At 37.5% G+C, this 19075-nt stretch overlaps 1 protein-coding gene across 2 annotated transcripts in view; it reads left to right on the forward strand.

Moving 5' to 3' along the window:
• The window catches only part of LOC106084322 (tyrosine-protein phosphatase 99A), a 138235-nt gene extending 121493 nt beyond the window's left edge, over positions 1-16742 (forward strand). Inside the window, exons 6-10 of one of the 2 annotated variants that reach the window (XM_059362648.1) lie at positions 1783-2072; positions 2157-2497; positions 2565-3287; positions 3375-3643; positions 7993-16742. In XM_059362648.1, coding sequence (XP_059218631.1) covers positions 1783-2072; positions 2157-2497; positions 2565-3287; positions 3375-3643; positions 7993-9691 — 3322 coding nt within the window. In that variant the 3' untranslated portion in view covers positions 9692-16742. The remainder of the gene's footprint in view (positions 1-1782; positions 2073-2156; positions 2498-2564; positions 3288-3374; positions 3644-7992) is intronic. The other variant, XM_059362649.1, reaches the window with a different exon arrangement.
• The last annotated feature ends 2333 nt before the right edge of the window (positions 16743-19075 follow it).

The raw sequence follows: 19075 nt of genomic DNA on the forward strand, positions 1-19075 counted from the left end.
TATAAAAAAACTAGTTTTTGTGAAAAAAATTCTCATTTGCGGCGTTAAACTTTGATTTTGAGCGTCGCGTTGCATAAATGCAACTCTGCACATCATATCCTTTAGGCCTTTAATTCTTCACAGAGAGGAAATTTGACATTCATTAAAAAAGTGCGCCGAACATTTTTGAAAACTTTCCACATTAAATGAACTTTATACACGTCATAAGGCCAAAATAAGTGTTATGAATCAAAGAAGTCTTCATGGCAGCTATGGCCAAATCTCTTCGGAGTTGGAGTATATATCGATGACTGTTACGGCCTTACTCAATTTTTTTCTAAAATTACGTTTTTCGTCAATTCTGGCAGACAAATGTCACATGCACCTTCATTCAAAATTTCAGGTGGATACAATTGGAAATAAAAAAATTTACAACGATTTCAAAAAAAGGTCTAAGTCAAGTTTTTTCCTTCTATTGTAAAGAAACTAAAAATTAAGTTAGTTTTTTTTGCGTTATTCTGGACACATGTCAGATGAGCCGCGTCTCAAAAGGTCAGGCGGATACAATTGAGGTGACAGAATTATAACGCTTGTCTATGTCAAGCTTTTTCCTTCTTCTGTAAAGTAACAAAAAAAAATCGAGTTACGACCTTTTTATATTAAGCCATCATTATATAGGGTCAAAAATAGGCTTTAAAATAGAAAAGGAAATTTCACCAGGAGACCCGTATTTCGAGCAATTATATAAAAATGGTCCCATATAACTCTCTGTGCCCAATGTGGCAGAATGTGGTAACAAAATACGCCTTTTGTGAACCGAAAAGTTGAAAAAAGTTGCAAACTAGTACAATTAAATTTCGACAGACGCTTTTTGCTTTTAATAGCAAAGTTATATAGTTTTTGTATCTGCTCACTCTCTAACAATCAATTAATATGTCAACTATTGTATTGGTAATGTTTTGTTGAACATTGGACATGTAAACTATTGAATTATGTATGCTCCTTGAACTTTCTAGGCTACTGCCTAAAGCTTTAACGTGACAATATGTACCATAATTCCATTTAAAGATGAATATAAGGCCAATTATACAAAATAACTTAGCTTATTTTGCCCTACTTCTCTGTCCTTAACAAAAGTTTATCCTCAAAAGTATGCCATAAAGTTCACAATCAGCAGAATTTCAAAAATTTACATAACACACAGCTTGATCACCGAGGTAATGCATATTTTTAGGACTACCATAGACATCTTGGAAAGCTGCAATTGACTACAGGAGGAAATTTTCGATTAATGCCCTCGGAGAAAGATTAATTAAGAGAATTTGAAATGCTAGCCTTAAAGTATGCTATAACTTTTGCAAAACTCACCTTGATGCTTGCTCAAAAGTTGTTGCTGTCAAACACGATTGAGGCAAATTGCTTTAAAGTTAACTACAAACGGAGTTAAGCCGGATAGTTAAAGCCACAGCATGAGCACAGTTGTTGGTGCTACTGCTGTTGATAATAACTTGAAAAGTTTCTGATTTTAATCAAAGACAATTTGGCCTAAAGGCACAGCACAACTGACGACCTATGCTGTGTGTGCGTGTGCGTGTGCAGCTAGCAGCAAAGTCAATTTTCTCTACGATTTAGATTTAATAAGTTTGGCATATGGCAGGAAACATGGCAGGATGTTAGTTAACCTTAAGGCAGTTGAAACATGTCAATTACATGGCCTCCTAACCTGTGAAAGGCGAAAAGGGAGGACGATTATTTGTTGTCACCTATTAATTTGTACCTGTTTGTGTTTGTTTTTCTTTCCAGCAGGAAATGTTTCCATGCCGCCTATTACTATTTGGATGATCCACCACACCATCCCAATGTGCCACAAGTTGACTGGGAGGTGCCGGTGGAGATTGCCGGTGAAATTCGTGCTGCAGTACCCGTCAATGAGTTTGCCAAACATGTGGCTTCGCTGCATGCCGATGGCGATATCGGTTTCAGTCGCGAATACGAGGCCATACAAAATGAATGCATTACCGATGACTTACCCTGCGAACATTCTCAACACCCCGAAAACAAAAAGAAGAATCGTTATTTGAATATAACAGCCTGTAAGTAGAAATCAACTGCCAGGAAGTTTCAAAAAAAAAAAAAAAACTAATCCCTGCAACGCTTTTTGTTTCTTTGCTCTATAGATGATCACAGTCGAGTCCATTTGCATCCCACTCCAGGCCAGAAGAAGAATTTGGATTACATAAATGCCAACTTTATCGATGGCTATCAAAAGTCCAGAGCTTTCATTGGTACCCAGGGTCCTTTGCCCGATACCTTTGATTGTTTTTGGCGCATGATATGGGAGCAAAGGGTGGCCATAATTATAATGATTACGAATTTAGTGGAACGTGGACGCCGCAAATGTGATATGTATTGGCCTAAAGAGGGAGTGGAGACCTATGGAGTCATACAAGTGAAACTAGTCGAAGAGGAAGTTACGGCCATGTACACAGTGAGAACTTTCCAAATAAAACATTTAAAGGTAAAAACGATCACTCACACCTCGCTATCTCCATCACTCATTTACTTTTTTCTTGCCTCTTTTGCAGCTTAAGAAAAAGAAACAATGCAATTCCGAGAAAATGGTCTATCAATATCATTATACCAATTGGCCCGACCATGGCACTCCCGATCATCCATTGCCTGTTTTGAATTTCGTCAAGAAATCCTCAGCCGCCAATCCCAGTGATGCCGGTCCCATTGTGGTCCATTGTAGTGCTGGCGTTGGTCGCACCGGCACCTACATCGTATTGGATGCCATGCTCAAACAGATCCAACAAAAGGGTGTTGTGAACACCTTCGGTTTCCTGCGTCACATTCGCATACAGCGAAATTTCCTAGTTCAAACTGAGGAACAGTACATATTCATACACGATGCTCTGGTGGAGGCCATAGCATCGGGTGAAACCAATCTAACGTCTCAACAGATAGAGGAATTAAAGAATTGCACTCCGTACTTGGAGCAGCAGTATCGCAACATAATACAATTCCAGACCAAAGATGTGCACATTGCCTCGGCAATGAAGCAAGTGAATTCGATTAAAAATCGTGGTGCTATATTCCCCATTGAGGGCAGTAGGGTGCATCTGACACCCAAGCCGGGCGAGGAGGGCAGCGATTACATCAATGCCTCATGGTTGCATGGGTTCAGAAGACTGCGTGACTTTATAGTCACACAACATCCCATGGCCCATACGGTCAAAGATTTTTGGCAAATGGTTTGGGATCACAATGCCCAGACAATTGTTTTGCTATCATCATTAGATGAGATTGTAAGTGTTTGTCTTATATTTTACCATCCCCATTACAGAGAGATGCATTTTTTAAAAAAAAATCTATTTTTTTTTTTTTGCTTTTAGAACTTTGCCCAGTTTTGGCCAGATGATACATCGCCCATCGAAAGTGATTATTATCGGGTGAAATTCTTGAGTAAAACGAATAAAAACGACTATGTGAGTCGAGATTTCGTTATTCAATCGATACAGGATGACTACGAGCTCAGTGTGAAAATGTTACACTGCCCCAGCTGGCCGGAAATGTCAAATCCCAGCAGCATTTATGATTTCATTGTCGATGTCCATGACCGGGGCAATGATTATCGTAATGGACCAATTGTTGTAGTGGATAGGTAAGTGAATGTCTTCGGTAATTAAACTGAGCAGCAAATAAAAGCTAATTTTAGTTCGAAAACTCGAAATACAAACCACTTCAAACATAGTGTAAACGGGTTTGGGAGATTTGCTCAAATCAAATGGGTTTTGGTTGTAGTGTAAACAAGGTTTTTGGCTACTTCTTTAGCGTTTCCTTGAATTAAATTGGCACCATTAGGGTTGACTCTCACAACTTGGCTTTTGTCCATTTACTGTCATACCAAGTTGGTTGCCCAAAAAGTAATTGCGGATTTTTTAAAAGAAAGTAAATGCATTTTTTATAAAACTTAGAATGAACTTTAATCAAATATATAATTGCCATTTTGTTCGATTACCTTTTGCCATCTTCCTGGCAAATTTAGTATTCCACGCTCATAGAACTTCTGGCCTTTATCTGCAAAAAACTGAACCAAGTGCGATTTTATAGCCTCATCATTGCCGAAAGTTTTACCATTTAAGGAGTTCTGCAAAGATCGAAATAAATGGTAGTCTGATGGTGCAAGGTCTGGGCTATATGGTGGATGCATCAAAAGTTCCCAGCCAAGCTCACTCAGTTTTTGGCGAGTGACCAAAGATGTGTGCGGTCTAGCATTGTCCTGGTGGAATATGACACCTTTACGATTGACCAATTCTGGTCGCTTCTCCTTGATGGCTGTATTCAATTTGTCCAATTGTTGACAGTAAACATCCGAATTAATCGTTTGGTTCCTTGGAAGCAGCTCAAAATATACCACACCCTTCCAATCCCACCAAACAGACAGCATAACCTTCTTTTGGTGGATATCAGCCTTTGAAGTGGTTTGATCTGGTTCACCATGCTTGGACCATGATCGTTTCGACTAACGTTGTTGTAAACAATCCATTTTTCATCTCCAGTTATGATTCGTTTTGAAAACGGATCGAATTCATTGCGTTTAAGGTGCATATAGGTGCATAAGGTGCACAAGCGTTGATTCGGTTTGTTAAATGAATTTCTTTCAATACATGTGGTACCCAAATATCAAGCTTTTTCACCAGTCCAAGACTTTTTATGTGATAATGAACGGTTGATTTTGGTATATTTAACTTCTCTCCTATCTCACGCTCAGTTACATGACGATCCAATTCGATTAATGCTTTGATTTGGTCATCATCAACTTCATTTAGCCCACCTGAACGTGGCTCATCTTTAAGTGAAAAACCTCCAGAACGGAATTTGCGAAACCAATTTTGACACTGTCTTCCTTTTAAGGCTTTATCACCATACACAATCCGTAACTTTTTAGCAACCTGCTCCGCGTTTTTTCCTTTACGGAAATAAAAAAGTAAAATATGACGAAAATGCTCCTTTGTGGGCTCCATATTAAAATTGACGCCAAACAAACAAATGTAAACAAAATTTCGCGCACTTTTTTCTAAAGCAAGCTAAAAGTAACAGCTGATAACTGACAGAAGAAAGAATGCAATTACAGAGTCACAAGCCGTTGAAAAAATTTGTCAACGCCGACTATATGAAAAATCCGCAATTACTCTTTGGGCAACCCATATGTAGTGCTGAGAACATTTTCTGATGTTCTCACCAGGATTCGAACGTCATATTTGCTAAGGATGCTTCCAATCTTTTCTGGTGGGATGTTAGAAGGCTTTCTTCTTCACTTAAAACCCCGTTTGGCTGATGATCGAGCGTCATTTAAGGTCAGTCTCCTAGTTTTACAGAGATACCAAGCTCAAACATGGTATAGGATCATAAAAAGATGCCTTAAATCATCAAATTAATTTCAGATGTCTTTCTGTAAGGTTAGCTTAAGCTAGATTGCTCGGAGCCACCGTAGCGCAGAGATGAGCATGTCCGCCTATGACGCTGAACGCCTGGGTTCGAATCCTGGCGAGACCATCAGAAAAAATTTTCAGCGGTGGTTTTCCCCTCCTAATGCTGGCAACATTTGAGAGGTACTATGCCATGTAAAACTTCTCTCCGAAGAGGTGTCGCACTGTGGCACGCCGTTCGGACTCAGCTATAAAGAGGAGGCCCCTTGTCATTGAGCTTTAAGTTGAATCGGACTGCACTTATTGATATGTGAGAAGTTTGCATTTTTGCTCGATTAGCTCTACCAAATCAGCTGCAGTGAAGCTTCAGATTTATATGTAAATCCAACAAAAAACTTGTTGTTGTTGTAGCAGTTTGTTGTGTTCTATCATTCGTCTGCTTGATTCTGTTGAGTGTCAAGACCCAGGAACTCTGCTACTAAAATGGGGTGCGTTCACAGGGATCTGGGTCTGAGTAGAGTGGGTCTGGCTGAGTAGTTAAACAGGTGACGTGTATCGTGCGGTCCCTGGTTACAATCGGGACATACATCTTGCACGCCGGCATCAATCTTTGCTCTGTAGGAGTTGAGGCGGCTGCATCTACCGGAACGTAATTAAGCCAGAACTACTCTGGTTTGCCGGGGGAGGTCAATTTCTTCAGATGCAATGGGAGGCGGTCGTTCTCCAAGGACTACATTCACCCGGTAACCATTTACCGCATCTGCTACATTGTCTGCATGAATATTGTCTAGACCAGTTCGATATGCCGCTTGAGGTTCTCTCTTGTAGCGTTGAACCTCAAGCTCTAGATCATGCTTCCAATCTTTTCTAGCTTAAGGCTTCTGGGCTGTAGATATCTGTCCACAACATGATGATTTGGATGGTGTCTGCGATAACAGCCCAAAAGATATTGCTTAGACAACATGTACTTATGTCTTCGTACTGGTTGGTCCTTGTCTCCTGATGGAGGTGGTCCACATGAGAACTGAGGAGAGAGCCCGACGCAGTTCTTGTTCTCTTCTTCAAAAAACTTGTATGCAATAAGTCCATACCATTTAATCTGACGCTTTCAAAATTTTCCTGAAATTCTCCTAGAAGATATAGTTGGTTACCTTAATTTTCAGAAAAAGCTTTATCTCCGAGATGGAGGTGCCGACTTAAGCAAAATTTTGTTTTCACCGTTATGATATTCCAAAGATTCGAAATTGGTATACAACTTTGGGGCTATTATGTGATGTGAGTGTCAAATTAAAAGTATTTAAGAGAATGGTACTCAAGTGAAAGGATATAACTATGTGCCGATCGGGACAATATGCTTTCAAATTACTGTATTCAAATCAATTGTTTGTAGCCAAATATGAGAACAGCTGGCTGGGGACCGTTAACCACTCAACAAACCCCCAACCCGACATGTAAACCGATTGTAACAAAATTGGACTTAATAGTAATGGCATTTAAGAGTATATTACAAACCTGATATTAATCACCCTTATTTCCGTTGTTGAAGCCGAAAATCAAGCGCAGTCGTAGTCGAAGTCAAAGGCGAATTTCACATTTCGTGGTATTACGAAAAGTAATTGCCTTTGACGCATAGTAACCAAAAATGAGAGCAAGTGTAGTTTATGGGCTCCTAGTCCAATAGGGTTTATTTTTATACCCACCCCCGTTGGATAGGGGGTATATTCATTTTATATATTCCTATATTTAGATATAGCTGCCATATAGACCGATCTCCCGATAAAGGGTCTGAAGGCCATAAAAGCTTTATTTTTATCCAATTTCGCTGAAATTTGGAATAGTGCGCAGTTTTAAGCCTCCCAACGTCCGACCTAAATATGGTACAGATCGGACTATATTTAGATATAGCCTTCATATAGACCGATCTGCCGATAAGGGGTCTGAAGCCCATAAAAGCTTTATTTATTACCCGATTTCGCTGAAATTTGAAACGGTGAGTTTTCATGAATGAATTTTTAATATCGTTAGAATCAGTACGCCAAACTTTACAAACTATGTAATTTTCAAGGGAATCGGTGAGGGGCCAGTAAACTGCACTTGGGCCAAAAATATTCTTGATCGTTTTAAAAATCAAAGGCGATTTAGCAATGTCTGTATTTTTGCAGGTTGCAATCATTCTGCAATCTTTAAATATGTAGCTATCGAGCAGAAAGTTGGTTAGTTTGTTTTATACACATTGGAAGTTCAAGTTAAAAGTAAGCCTCTATATGTTAGAACTATTCATTGATATAGTCTCATATAGCCGATATTGCTGACTTGGATTAGAATCTGTGCGAAATCTGTGCTAAATACGGTCCACATCGGATCATTGTCGGATATAGTTGCCATAAAGACCGATCTTACGAATGAACTTTATAAGGTCATTCAATAGTGTTGTTGATGTAAATAGTCGGCTCCTCTATACTTATTGTATTCTTGGATTTATATCGTCCAAGTCCTTCTTTAACTTTCTATACTTTTCCATTTATTTTATTAAATAATTTTTTTTTTTCTTTTATTGTTTTTACAATATTTTTCTGTGTAGATATGGCGGAGCTCAAGCCTGTACATTTTGTGCCATTTCTTCGCTGGCGATTGAGATGGAATACAGTCAAACGGCAAATATCTATCAGTATGCCAAACTTTATCATAATAAACGTCCCGGTGTGTGGACATCTAGTGAAGATATACGCTTAATATATAATATACTCGCTTTGCTGCCACGTAATTTGCAGTTGCTGAAACGAACTGCCATCAAAATGGAAATTGAAGATGTGACAACAGCAACGCCGGATCTTTATAGTAAAATATGCAGTAATGGTAATAACGATTTACAAAAGCACAATAATGATCTAAAACGTAATAGCAGTTCTCAAAATCCAAATCTAAGACAAAAACAAAACCAGAATCACAATCCAAATTCAAACTCAAACTCAAATTCAAATACAAATTCGATTACAAATTCATGTTCAAATTTCAATCATAATAACATAACACCATTGGCAACAGCTACAACAACAACAAATACAGCTCCTCCTCCAACGACAGTAGTAGTAGGAGCAACTGCAGCAGCAACAGCCGCCGCCACAACAACAACAACAACATCATCACAAATTCCAAATCATTCTTCATCTCAGCCAACAAATCCCACACCACAAAATTCTATATCCCATAACAATCATCACTTAATCAATGCTACTGCTACTACTACTACTAATCCAAATCATTCGACAACTTCATCAATATTGGAACATACCCAACATAACCAAAATAACCACCATAACCATCATCTTCATCATCATCAACTTCATAACAATCCTTCAAACACCACACATCCATCTTCCCCCACCTCTAATAATAGCAATTTATGTATGAATCTAGGTCTTAACAATGAAACTAATTCTAATTTTAATAATTCTTCTAATACCATAACCACTACTACTACTACTACTACCACTACCAATACAAATACCACCACATCTACTAACAACCACCATGGTGATGGGAACGATCTTACATCTACTTCTGCCACCACACTAAACAATTCATCATCGACTGCTAATGCTTTGCCATCACCAACGTTCAACAACAACAACCAACAAACGCCAACATCTATGTCGACAATTGCACCGCCACCTCCTTCTCCGCCACCACAATTTGCAACGGGCATTGGGGAAAATATGTCGGCGCCCACCTTATTTCAACAACAAATGCTGGCCCTATTGAATCAACAACAATATGTGCAACACTATGCCCATCCCACGAATGACATCACGGACGTCGATTGTGATAATATAACCTCATACACTCCACCACCTCCGCCGGCGGCGTTCAACACGGCGTCCAACAATGTCATGATGGGCTCACCAATAACCTCCACGCATAATAATCACCACCAACACCTGCTACAACATCATGCCTTGCACCACATCGCCGATCACAATCCAATTGATGCGATTGCCGATTATCCCATGGGCTACAATCCGTCATCGTCGTCATTGGCGGCCAATGATGCCGATTATGCCTCATCATCGGGGGTAACACCATCGACATCGTCTTCGACCGTTGTCAATGCCAATGAAATAACCACCCCCTTGTTGAAAACATCATCGAATCCCTCCTCACCCACAACATCCTCGCCAAACACACCAACGGCTCCCCTGCAATCATCCAAAAATGGTGCTTGTCCCAATAATCTCACATCCACAGTTACTGATGCTCAAAGCTTAGATATCGTAGGTTAAATTATGCAATAGACTAAATCTTAACACAACAACAAAAACAAAATAGAAAAAAATACAACAAATGAGGAATATATACAAACAAATAAGTATGCGTATACATACACACATACATACATAGATACTAGATAATAGACCTAGCATTAGTAAAAAAAAAACAAACTGCAAAACCTAAAAATTATAAATTGTAAAGCAAACATACATATAGATAACCATAGATCCCCCTCCCCCCCTCCCGAAGAAACGATTCGATACACTACGCGACATGACGAACATACACAGAAAAACAAAAACAACAACAGAATTTAATTGATCCAATTAATTTAATTCATCGAATTTATCTAAAACGGGAAAAACTAAAAAAGAACATTGGAAACAACATCACATCAAGATACTATAAATTGTGTGTGAAATTTATGTTTTCCGGCCGATGTGCTGAATGAAAAACTCGTTGGTAAACCATTTGAGGACGTCAGAATTCAGTCTTAATGATGGTCATAATGTCTTTGCATCCATCTAGGGCTTGTTTCACTGCATTTTGGACATTGCTCGAGGTCTTGGCTTCTCCAGTTTCTTCACGTCAGCTAGGCAATTCTTATACCCACCACCGATGGATGGGGGTATATTCATTTTGTCATTCCGTTTGCAACACATCGAAATATCCTTTTCCGACTCTATAAAGTATATATATTCTTGAGCAGCGTAAAAATCTAAGACGATCTGGACATGTCCGTCCGTCTGTCTGTTGAAATCACGCTACAGTCTTTAAAAATAGAGATATTGAGCTGAAATTTTGCACAGATTCTTTTTTTTGTCCATAAGCAGGTTAAGTTCGAAGATGGGCTATATCGGACTATATCTTGATATAGCCCCCATATAGACCGATCCGGCGATTTAGGGTCTTAGGCCCATAAAAGCCACATTTATTATCCGATTTTGCTGAAATTTGGGACAGTGAGTTGCGTGGGGCTCTTCGACATCCTTCGTCAATTTGGCCCAGATCGGTCCAAAATTGGATATAGCTGCCATATAGACCGATCCTCAGATTTAGGGTCTTAGACCCATTAAAGCCGCATTTATTATCCGATTTTGCTGAAATTTGGGACAGTGAGTTGTGTTGAGCCCTTCGACATCTTTCTTTAATTTGGCCCAGATCGGTCTAGATGTGGATATAGATGCCATATAGACCGATCCTCAGATTTAGGGTCTTAGGCCCATTAAAGCCGCATTTATTATCCGATTTTGCTGAAATTTGGGACGGTGAGTTGTGTTAGGCCCTTCGACATTCTTCGTCAATTTGGCCCAGATCGGTCCAGATTTGGATATAGCTCCCATATAGACCGATCCTCAGATTAAGGGTCTTAGACCCATTAAAGCCGCATTTATTATCCGATTTTGCTGAAATTCGGGACAGTGAGTTGCCTTAGGCCCTTCGACATCTTTTTTCTATTTGGTCCTGATCGGTTCAGATTTGGATACAGCTGCCATATAGACCGATCTCTCGATTTAAGGTTTTGAGCTCATAAAAAGCGCAATTATTGTCCGCTGTCGCCGAAATTTGGGACAGTGAGTTGTGTTGGGCCCTTCGATATCTGTTATCAATTTGGCTCAGATCGGTTCAGATTTGGATACAGCTGCCATATAGACTGATCTCTCGGTTGAACAATGACTTGTATTTATAAGCATTTGGTCTAAATCGGATGATATGTCTATATAGCTTCTATGGGGTATAAGGTATGCATTTTTCACTGAATTTTGACTAAAGGTGGTTCACATATATACCCGAGGTGGTGGGTATCCAAAGTTTGGCCCGGCCGAACTTAACGCCTTTTTACTTGTTCATGGTCATGCAGAGTAGATAACAGCTTTAATGCCTCTGCATGCACTGGCCTATTATAGTTATTTCCCATCATTAAAGAAAGATAACCCATACCAGTATCAAAATTAAAAATAAGCTGAAAAAAAGCATGCATCTATGTCAACACTCACAAAAGCAACGAAAATATAGCGAATAATGCAGGGTTTCAATGCTTTCAATTAACATTTGATTAATTGATAATGATTACAAATATATAAGGTGCCACTCATAGAAATAAGTACGAAATACACGGGTTTTTCCAAAAATTCCGCACTCCACATTTTTGGGATTACTCTACGATGGCTAAGTGAATAGTATCATTGTTTTCTTATATTCTAATGTGTCACACATCTTGCCATTTCCACCAAAGTACTGTAGGCGCCTTCAACCGCACCAGCCTTTTGTAATCAATCTGATTTCTACTGTGTACCACGTTGGGTCCTTTAGATATTTTGTAGTTCTTCACTCTATCTCTTCAAACAAGTTGAATTAGTCTTAACTATCAAGCTTTCATTACCCTTACTCTAAGATTTAACTTGTTGTTCTTATTCCGGATACTAAGCGAATAGTTACAAGAATTTTTCCTTATTATAGACAAACTCTGCAATTCTGCACTCAAGTTATTTTCCTTTGGTGTTTCTTCACCGTGTTCTCACTGAGCTATAGTTACAAGAAGTTTTGCTCATGCTTAACGAACTTGGCAATATTACAATCAAGCTCCAATCCCATGGCAGCCGGTTGTACGTACCGGATTGACCCGATGAAGTCCTACATCGGCAAGGGCTGCCGCCTTAGTGTATAACACACCGCTACAACAACAATCAAGCTGTTTCCTTTGGTCTCGCTCCACTGCGTAATGCTCATTGGTGTGGAAAAAATTCACTTCTGCCTCGTGCTTGTAGTTTATTTATCCAGTGGATTTCAGATTTTTGCTCAGATGGTTCATTAACTTGGACGAGATATGCTTTATGTATGGTTGAATTTTAATACCCACCAATGAAGGATGGGGGTATATTCACTTTGTCATTCCGTTTGTAACACATCGAAATATCCATTTCCGACCCTACAAAGTATATATATAGTCTGGATAATCGTAAAAATCTATGATGATCTAGCCCGCCTGTCTATTGAAATCGCGCTACAGTCTTTAAAAATAGAGATATTGAGCTGAAATTTTGCACAGCTTCTTTTTTGTCCATAAGCTGGTTAAGTTCGAAGATGGACTATATCGGACTACATTTTGATATAGCCCCCATATAGACCGACCCGGCGATTTAGGGTCTTAGGCCCATAAAAGCCACATTTATTATACGATTTTGCTAAAATTTGGGACAGTGAGTTGTTTTAGGCCCTTCGACATCTTTCTTTAATTTGCTCCAGATCGGTTCAGATTTGGATATAGCTGCCATATAGACCGATCTCTCGATTTAGGATCATAGTCCCATACAAGGCGTATTTATTGTCCGATTTTGCCAAAATTTGGGACAGTGAGTTGTGTTAGGTTCTTCCACAAATTTCTGCAATTTGGCCCAGATCGGTCCTCTCGATTTAGGGTCTTAGTCCCATAAAAGGTGCATTTATTATCCGATGTCGTCGAAATTTGGTACAGTGAGTTAAGATAAGCCCCTCGACATACTTCTGCAATATGGCACAGATCGGTCCAGATTTGGATATCGATACTCGCAGCATTCGATATTTCTAATAATAAATGTCGATAGTATCGATACTATCCTTAATTTTCCATCACCTTTACTTTAAACGAAATTCGATTTATATAGAAGCAATGTCAATGCACAGACCAAATAAAACCAAATTTAATAAAATCAGTTGGAAGTCACGACAGAAATCATTTTACAAAATGAAAGCATAATCGGATGAAAATTGCGCCCTCTATAGGCGCAATGTATCTTAAATGATACATTTAGAGTCGGATCGCTTACTTTTGTTCAATTTTACAAAAAAAAAACAATTTTGCTGATAATATCGCAATGTATCTTAAATGATACATTCAGTGTCGGATCGCTTATTTTTGTTCAATTTTGAAAAAAAAACTTTGCTGATATTATCGATTGCGACCTCTATAGGCGTAATGTATCTTAAATGATACATTCAGTGTCGGAACACTTATTTTTGTTCAATTTTGCAAAAAAAAAAAAAAAAAAAAAACAAAATTTGCTGATAGTATCGATATAAAAAATATATATCGAGGTTCGGAGTAAGAACAAAATATCGATAGTGCCATCGATATTTTGCCAGCTCTAGTCTAAGACCAATTCAATAATTCAAACATTTTTCGGTTCAATTGAAATAAAAATTATTGAATCAATTAATTTTTTTATTAAAAACTTTAAATATTTACTCAAAATTAAAAACATAAAAAATTCATTCAATTAAAAAATTAATTGCAATTAATTTTTAATTTGCAATTAAAAAATTAATTGAATGAATTAATTAAAATTTTAATCCCGACTGTAATTGAATTGAAAAAAATTCAATTCAATTAAAAAAGTGATTAAAACAATTTTTTTAACTAATATGATTTTATTTTCTATTGAATTTTTAATTGAAATTTTTTTGCGACTTTTTTTCTATGCATGTTAACATGGCGAAACAATTAAAGGTAGTCTCATTTGTACAACAACCAGAAATCATATGGTGCAATCCGCCATCTTGCCATCTAGCTGATCGACGTTTTGCCAACACACACAAAGAAATTTGTGTGCGTGTGTATATACGTGTACGTACATGAGCAGAGAATATGCGAGAAAGAAGATAATAACAAAAAGATTGCAAACAAAAATCTGCCATTTTAATACCGTCAAACCTGGCCAGCATTTAACGGCTGTTGGCGTGAGACCACCTTTTTAAATCCGCGTTGGCATGTTAACTGATGTCATTCTGCAAAATCTTATTTAATTTTTTTATTTTAGTGGGATAATGTGGTCAATCGGCTGAAGCCACACTTTTAGGGCCCAATTATTGAGTTACACAGTACAAACGTGCTGAGGTTCCATTCATTGGACATGCGTCATACTTGTCATATTAAACAAAGTGCCTATGCATACGGCACTGTATCGCATGTCCGCCTATAACGCTAATCGCCTGGGTTCAAATCCCGGAGAGACCATTAGAAAAAATTTTCAGCAGTGGTTTTCCCCCTCCCAATGCTGGCAACATTTGTGACGTACTATGTCATGTAAAACTTCTCTCCAAAGAGGTGTCGCACTGCGGCACGCCGTTCGGACTCGGAATAAGGGGGCCTCTTATCATTGAGCATAAACTTGAATCGGACTATACTCTACACCCTATTCCTTAGTGGAATGTTTATGGGCAAAATTTGAAATTTGCCTACGCATACGAGTAAGTCATAGTATTTCCCAGAAATTTCCAAAAAAAATCATAGGCTGTCTAAGAATTCGACCAAAAATGGATATTTTATAGTCTTTTTTTATATTCGGCCTCTGGGGCCGAATTACCGCATATGTGATAGAGTGCGCTTCCGAATCGAATGAAATTTCATCTCGTATTTAATGGATGTTATGTCACTTGAATATACATGTTTATCTCAAAGTTTTTTTAAATAATGATTTAATAAAGAAATACATAATTTACAATAGCGAAATTTCGAACGATTTTATTCGTTCACGTATGCGATTAATCGGCCCCTGATTGCCATTTTTAAAATCCTTATCTCACAAACAACGGGTGCTTCTATTGATGCAATTACGGAGAAATTAGAAATGAACACATGGAGTAAATGGTTATCATCCAATGCTTGGCCTATTGAAACATAAAAAGCTTCTCACTTGTCTCAACAACATCTGTTTTAAAATTGCTGTTTATTCAATTTGATGAACAAATTAATTGGTTCAATTAAATTTTTCATTAATTAATAGTTTAATAATCATTTATATTTTTTTGTATGGAATTAATTTTCGTGATATATACATACATATATATATATATACTTTTTTCTGTGTAGGATGATAACAAGAAATGATCTTATGCACATAGACACAACTAAAACACAAACACAAAACCCCCACATATACGATACACATTCACAAGCCAGGAAGAGGATATCACAAATTCGAACTAGAGTAGTAGATGAAGAGCAGCCCGATGGGGATGATAAATAACAAGACGAAGAAGAACAATGTGAAAATAATTGTAGATTAGCACCAAACAAACAAACAAAAAAAAACAACAAATAATTCAGTTTAACTTAATTCACAAAGTATCAATCGCCACATTACAAGCATACATCATACATAGTTTTCATACATCAAATAGTTTAAATAACTACAAACAAAACATATACATACATAGATATATGGAAATATTACCTATATACAAGGTATAAACGAAAAAAATAAATAATAAAACAACAAAAAAGGAAAATTATTCCCTGCCACCTTTCTTTGGCGCCCTTACCCCTAGAGAATCCCAAAACGCCAAGCATCCAAGCATCAATCACATAGCAACCATGTTATTATCCTTTTTTTTTTATATATGGAGTATATGATAAAACAAAAAAAAATATTTTACCTCCTTCTTCTTTTTGTTTGTAAGAAAAAAACACAAAACAAAACAAAAATCGTAATCCTAAGTTCTCGTTTCTAAGTTTTAACAAAATCAACGATTAATTTATTAAGTACAGATTTCTACTTTTTATATATACTTGTATGTAGCCGCTTATACATAATAATAACTTTTGTATTAAATTATTTATTTAGATTATAATTAATTCAGTTAATATACCTATTATATTACTACGTATATATACAACCAACTTGCATATACATATAAACATAAAAACGACGTCTCTGTGTATTTTTATTATTATTTTTTAAGTTATTTCTCTCTACAGAAAACTGTGTCATTAGTCATTTGTTATATATATATATATATATACATAAAGTATCAATTCAAAATCAAAACAATATCATCTCTTGATCTCTACCCCCCTCCCTCCCTCCCCCCAAAACACGCGGGGACTCGACACAGACGGCGGAGACGACGACGACCAGACGACAGGCTAGCGAAAGTGTTAATTCGGAAAGTGCGTTTCTTTTTCAGAAACAGTACTTGGTATTTGTCATAGAATATGATCAAAAAAACAACATAAATGTAAAAAAATACACTAATTTTAAAAGGCATTTTAAAAATTTTAAATAGAAAACAACAAAATTTAAACGATTCATATTTTCTTTTATGTGTTCACAAGATACTGTGTCTCCTCAGACATCTACTCAACACAGGGCATTTTAGGTTATGAATTATGGAGTTGATATAAACCTCAATATCTCGGCCATAAATAGTTGCGCTACCACTAGATGATCCTTACCGTAGCCTTGGTTGATAAAAATAATTAAAGGAAACATGTATATCAGTCAAGTTCAGCCGCGTCGACTTTTTTATCCAACCTAAATGGTGTATTGCTAGCTCCCTGCAGTATGGTTTTGTGTCAGAGCATACCAAAAGAGTAAATTCCAATTCAAAAACCAGTAAGGAAAGGCAAAAGTCGTGCGGAGCTGACTATATAATACCCTACATCACCTGGTGTAAGTAGTACCTTTTATATATATGGTTGCCCAAAAAGTAATTGCGGATTTTTCATATAGTGGGCGTTGACAAATTTTTTCACAGCTTTGGATTCTGTAATTGCATTCTTTCTTCTGTCAGTTATCAGCTGTTACTTTTAGCTTGCTTTAGAAAAAAAGTTTAAAAAAGTATATTTGATTGAAGTTCATTCTAAGCTTTATTAAAAATGCATTTACTTTCTTTTAAAAAATCCGCAATTACTTTTGGGGCAACCCAATAGAACTTATATCAAAATCTACTCAGACTTTAATTTGGATACCTATTGAAATATCAAATAGAACCTTGTAAGATTTTCCTACGATAGGACAACAAATTTGGATTTCCACATCCTTAAAAGGGCATATCGGATAAAAGATTATATGGGAGTTATATCGAAACCTATGACACATTCCGGGGCGACAAATAGAACATCTCAGGCCCCATATTCTATGGAAGTGGCCAAACTTGTGGCTTTCACTGCCTTAAAAGTCCGTATCGGATGAAATATATGCAAATTGCAAATTTTGCCCATGAACATTTCACTAAGGAACAGGGGCAAACTTCCACATATCAATGAGTGCAGTCCGATTCAAGTCTATGCTCGATGATATGGGGCCTACTTTTATAGCCGAAGTACCTCACAAATGTTGCCAACATTAGGAGGAGAAAACCACCGCTGAAATTTTCTTCTGATAATCTCGCCAGGATTCGAACCCGGGCGTTCAGCGTCATAGGCGGACATGCTAACCTCTGCGCTACGGTGAAATATATACATTGGAGCTATATCTAAATCAGGGCGTATTGGAATGTCAAGTAAAACGTCTCATGCAAAATCGGCCAAAAATTGTGGTTTCTACAGGCTAAAGTCTATTTCGAATGAAAGATATATCGGGGACTTATATCTAAATTTAAGCCGAATTTGATGAAATTTTGCACACATATTAAGATGTCAAATAAAACACCTCGAACTGCATTTGTGTAGATAGGACTAAAATAGTGGCTTCTACAGCCTTAAAAGACCATATCGGATAAAAGATTTATATGGGAGCTATATCTTAATCAAGATCAATTTACATGAAAGTTTGCACTCGCATTGAAACTTTAAATAAAACAACTCACGCTAAGTTTTGTTGAAATAGGGCCAAAATTGTGCCTACTATAGCCTTAAAAGTCCAAATCAGATGAAAGATATATATATGGGATGAATATCTTAAGCTTTAAACCAAAATTGTGGCTTCTACAGCCTTGAAAGACCATATCGGATGAAAGATATATGTGGGAGTTATATTTAAATTTGAACCGATTTTTATGAAATTTTGCACACATATGAAGACGTCAAAAAAGCACCTCTTGGGAGCTATTCCTAAATCTGAACCGATTTTGTGTTCGTTCGTCCTTGGGCCAAAAAAGAGACTTGGGCAAAATTTCATGACAATCGGACAATAAATACAACCCGTAAATTGATCACAAAAATACATGGAAACACAGACGGACATAGCTAAATCGAATCAGCAAGTGATTCTAAGCTGATCGGTATACTTATCAATGGGTCTAGCCCCTCTCCTTTTTTGCGTTGCAAACAAATGTACAAAGTTATAAAACCCTGTGGCGATTTTGCTGAAATTTGGGACAGTGAGTTGTGTTAGACCCATCCACATCCTTCTGCAATTTGGCACAGATCGGTCCAGATTTGGATATAGCTACCATATAGACCGATATCTCGATTTAAGGTTTTGGGCCCATAAAAGGGGCAATTATTGTCCGAAGTTGCCGAAATTTGGGACAGTGAGTTGTTATAAGTATTTGGTCCAAATCGAAACATATTTCGATATAGCTGCTATGGGGCATAAGATATGCATTTTTCACTGGATTTTGAAGAAAGGTGGTTTACATATATATCCGAGGTGGTGGGTATCCAAAATTCGGCCCGGCCGAACTTAACGCCT

The sequence above is a fragment of the Stomoxys calcitrans genome, chromosome 2 (genome assembly GCF_963082655.1).
Source record: "Stomoxys calcitrans chromosome 2, idStoCalc2.1, whole genome shotgun sequence".
Taxonomy (NCBI): domain Eukaryota; kingdom Metazoa; phylum Arthropoda; class Insecta; order Diptera; family Muscidae; genus Stomoxys; species Stomoxys calcitrans.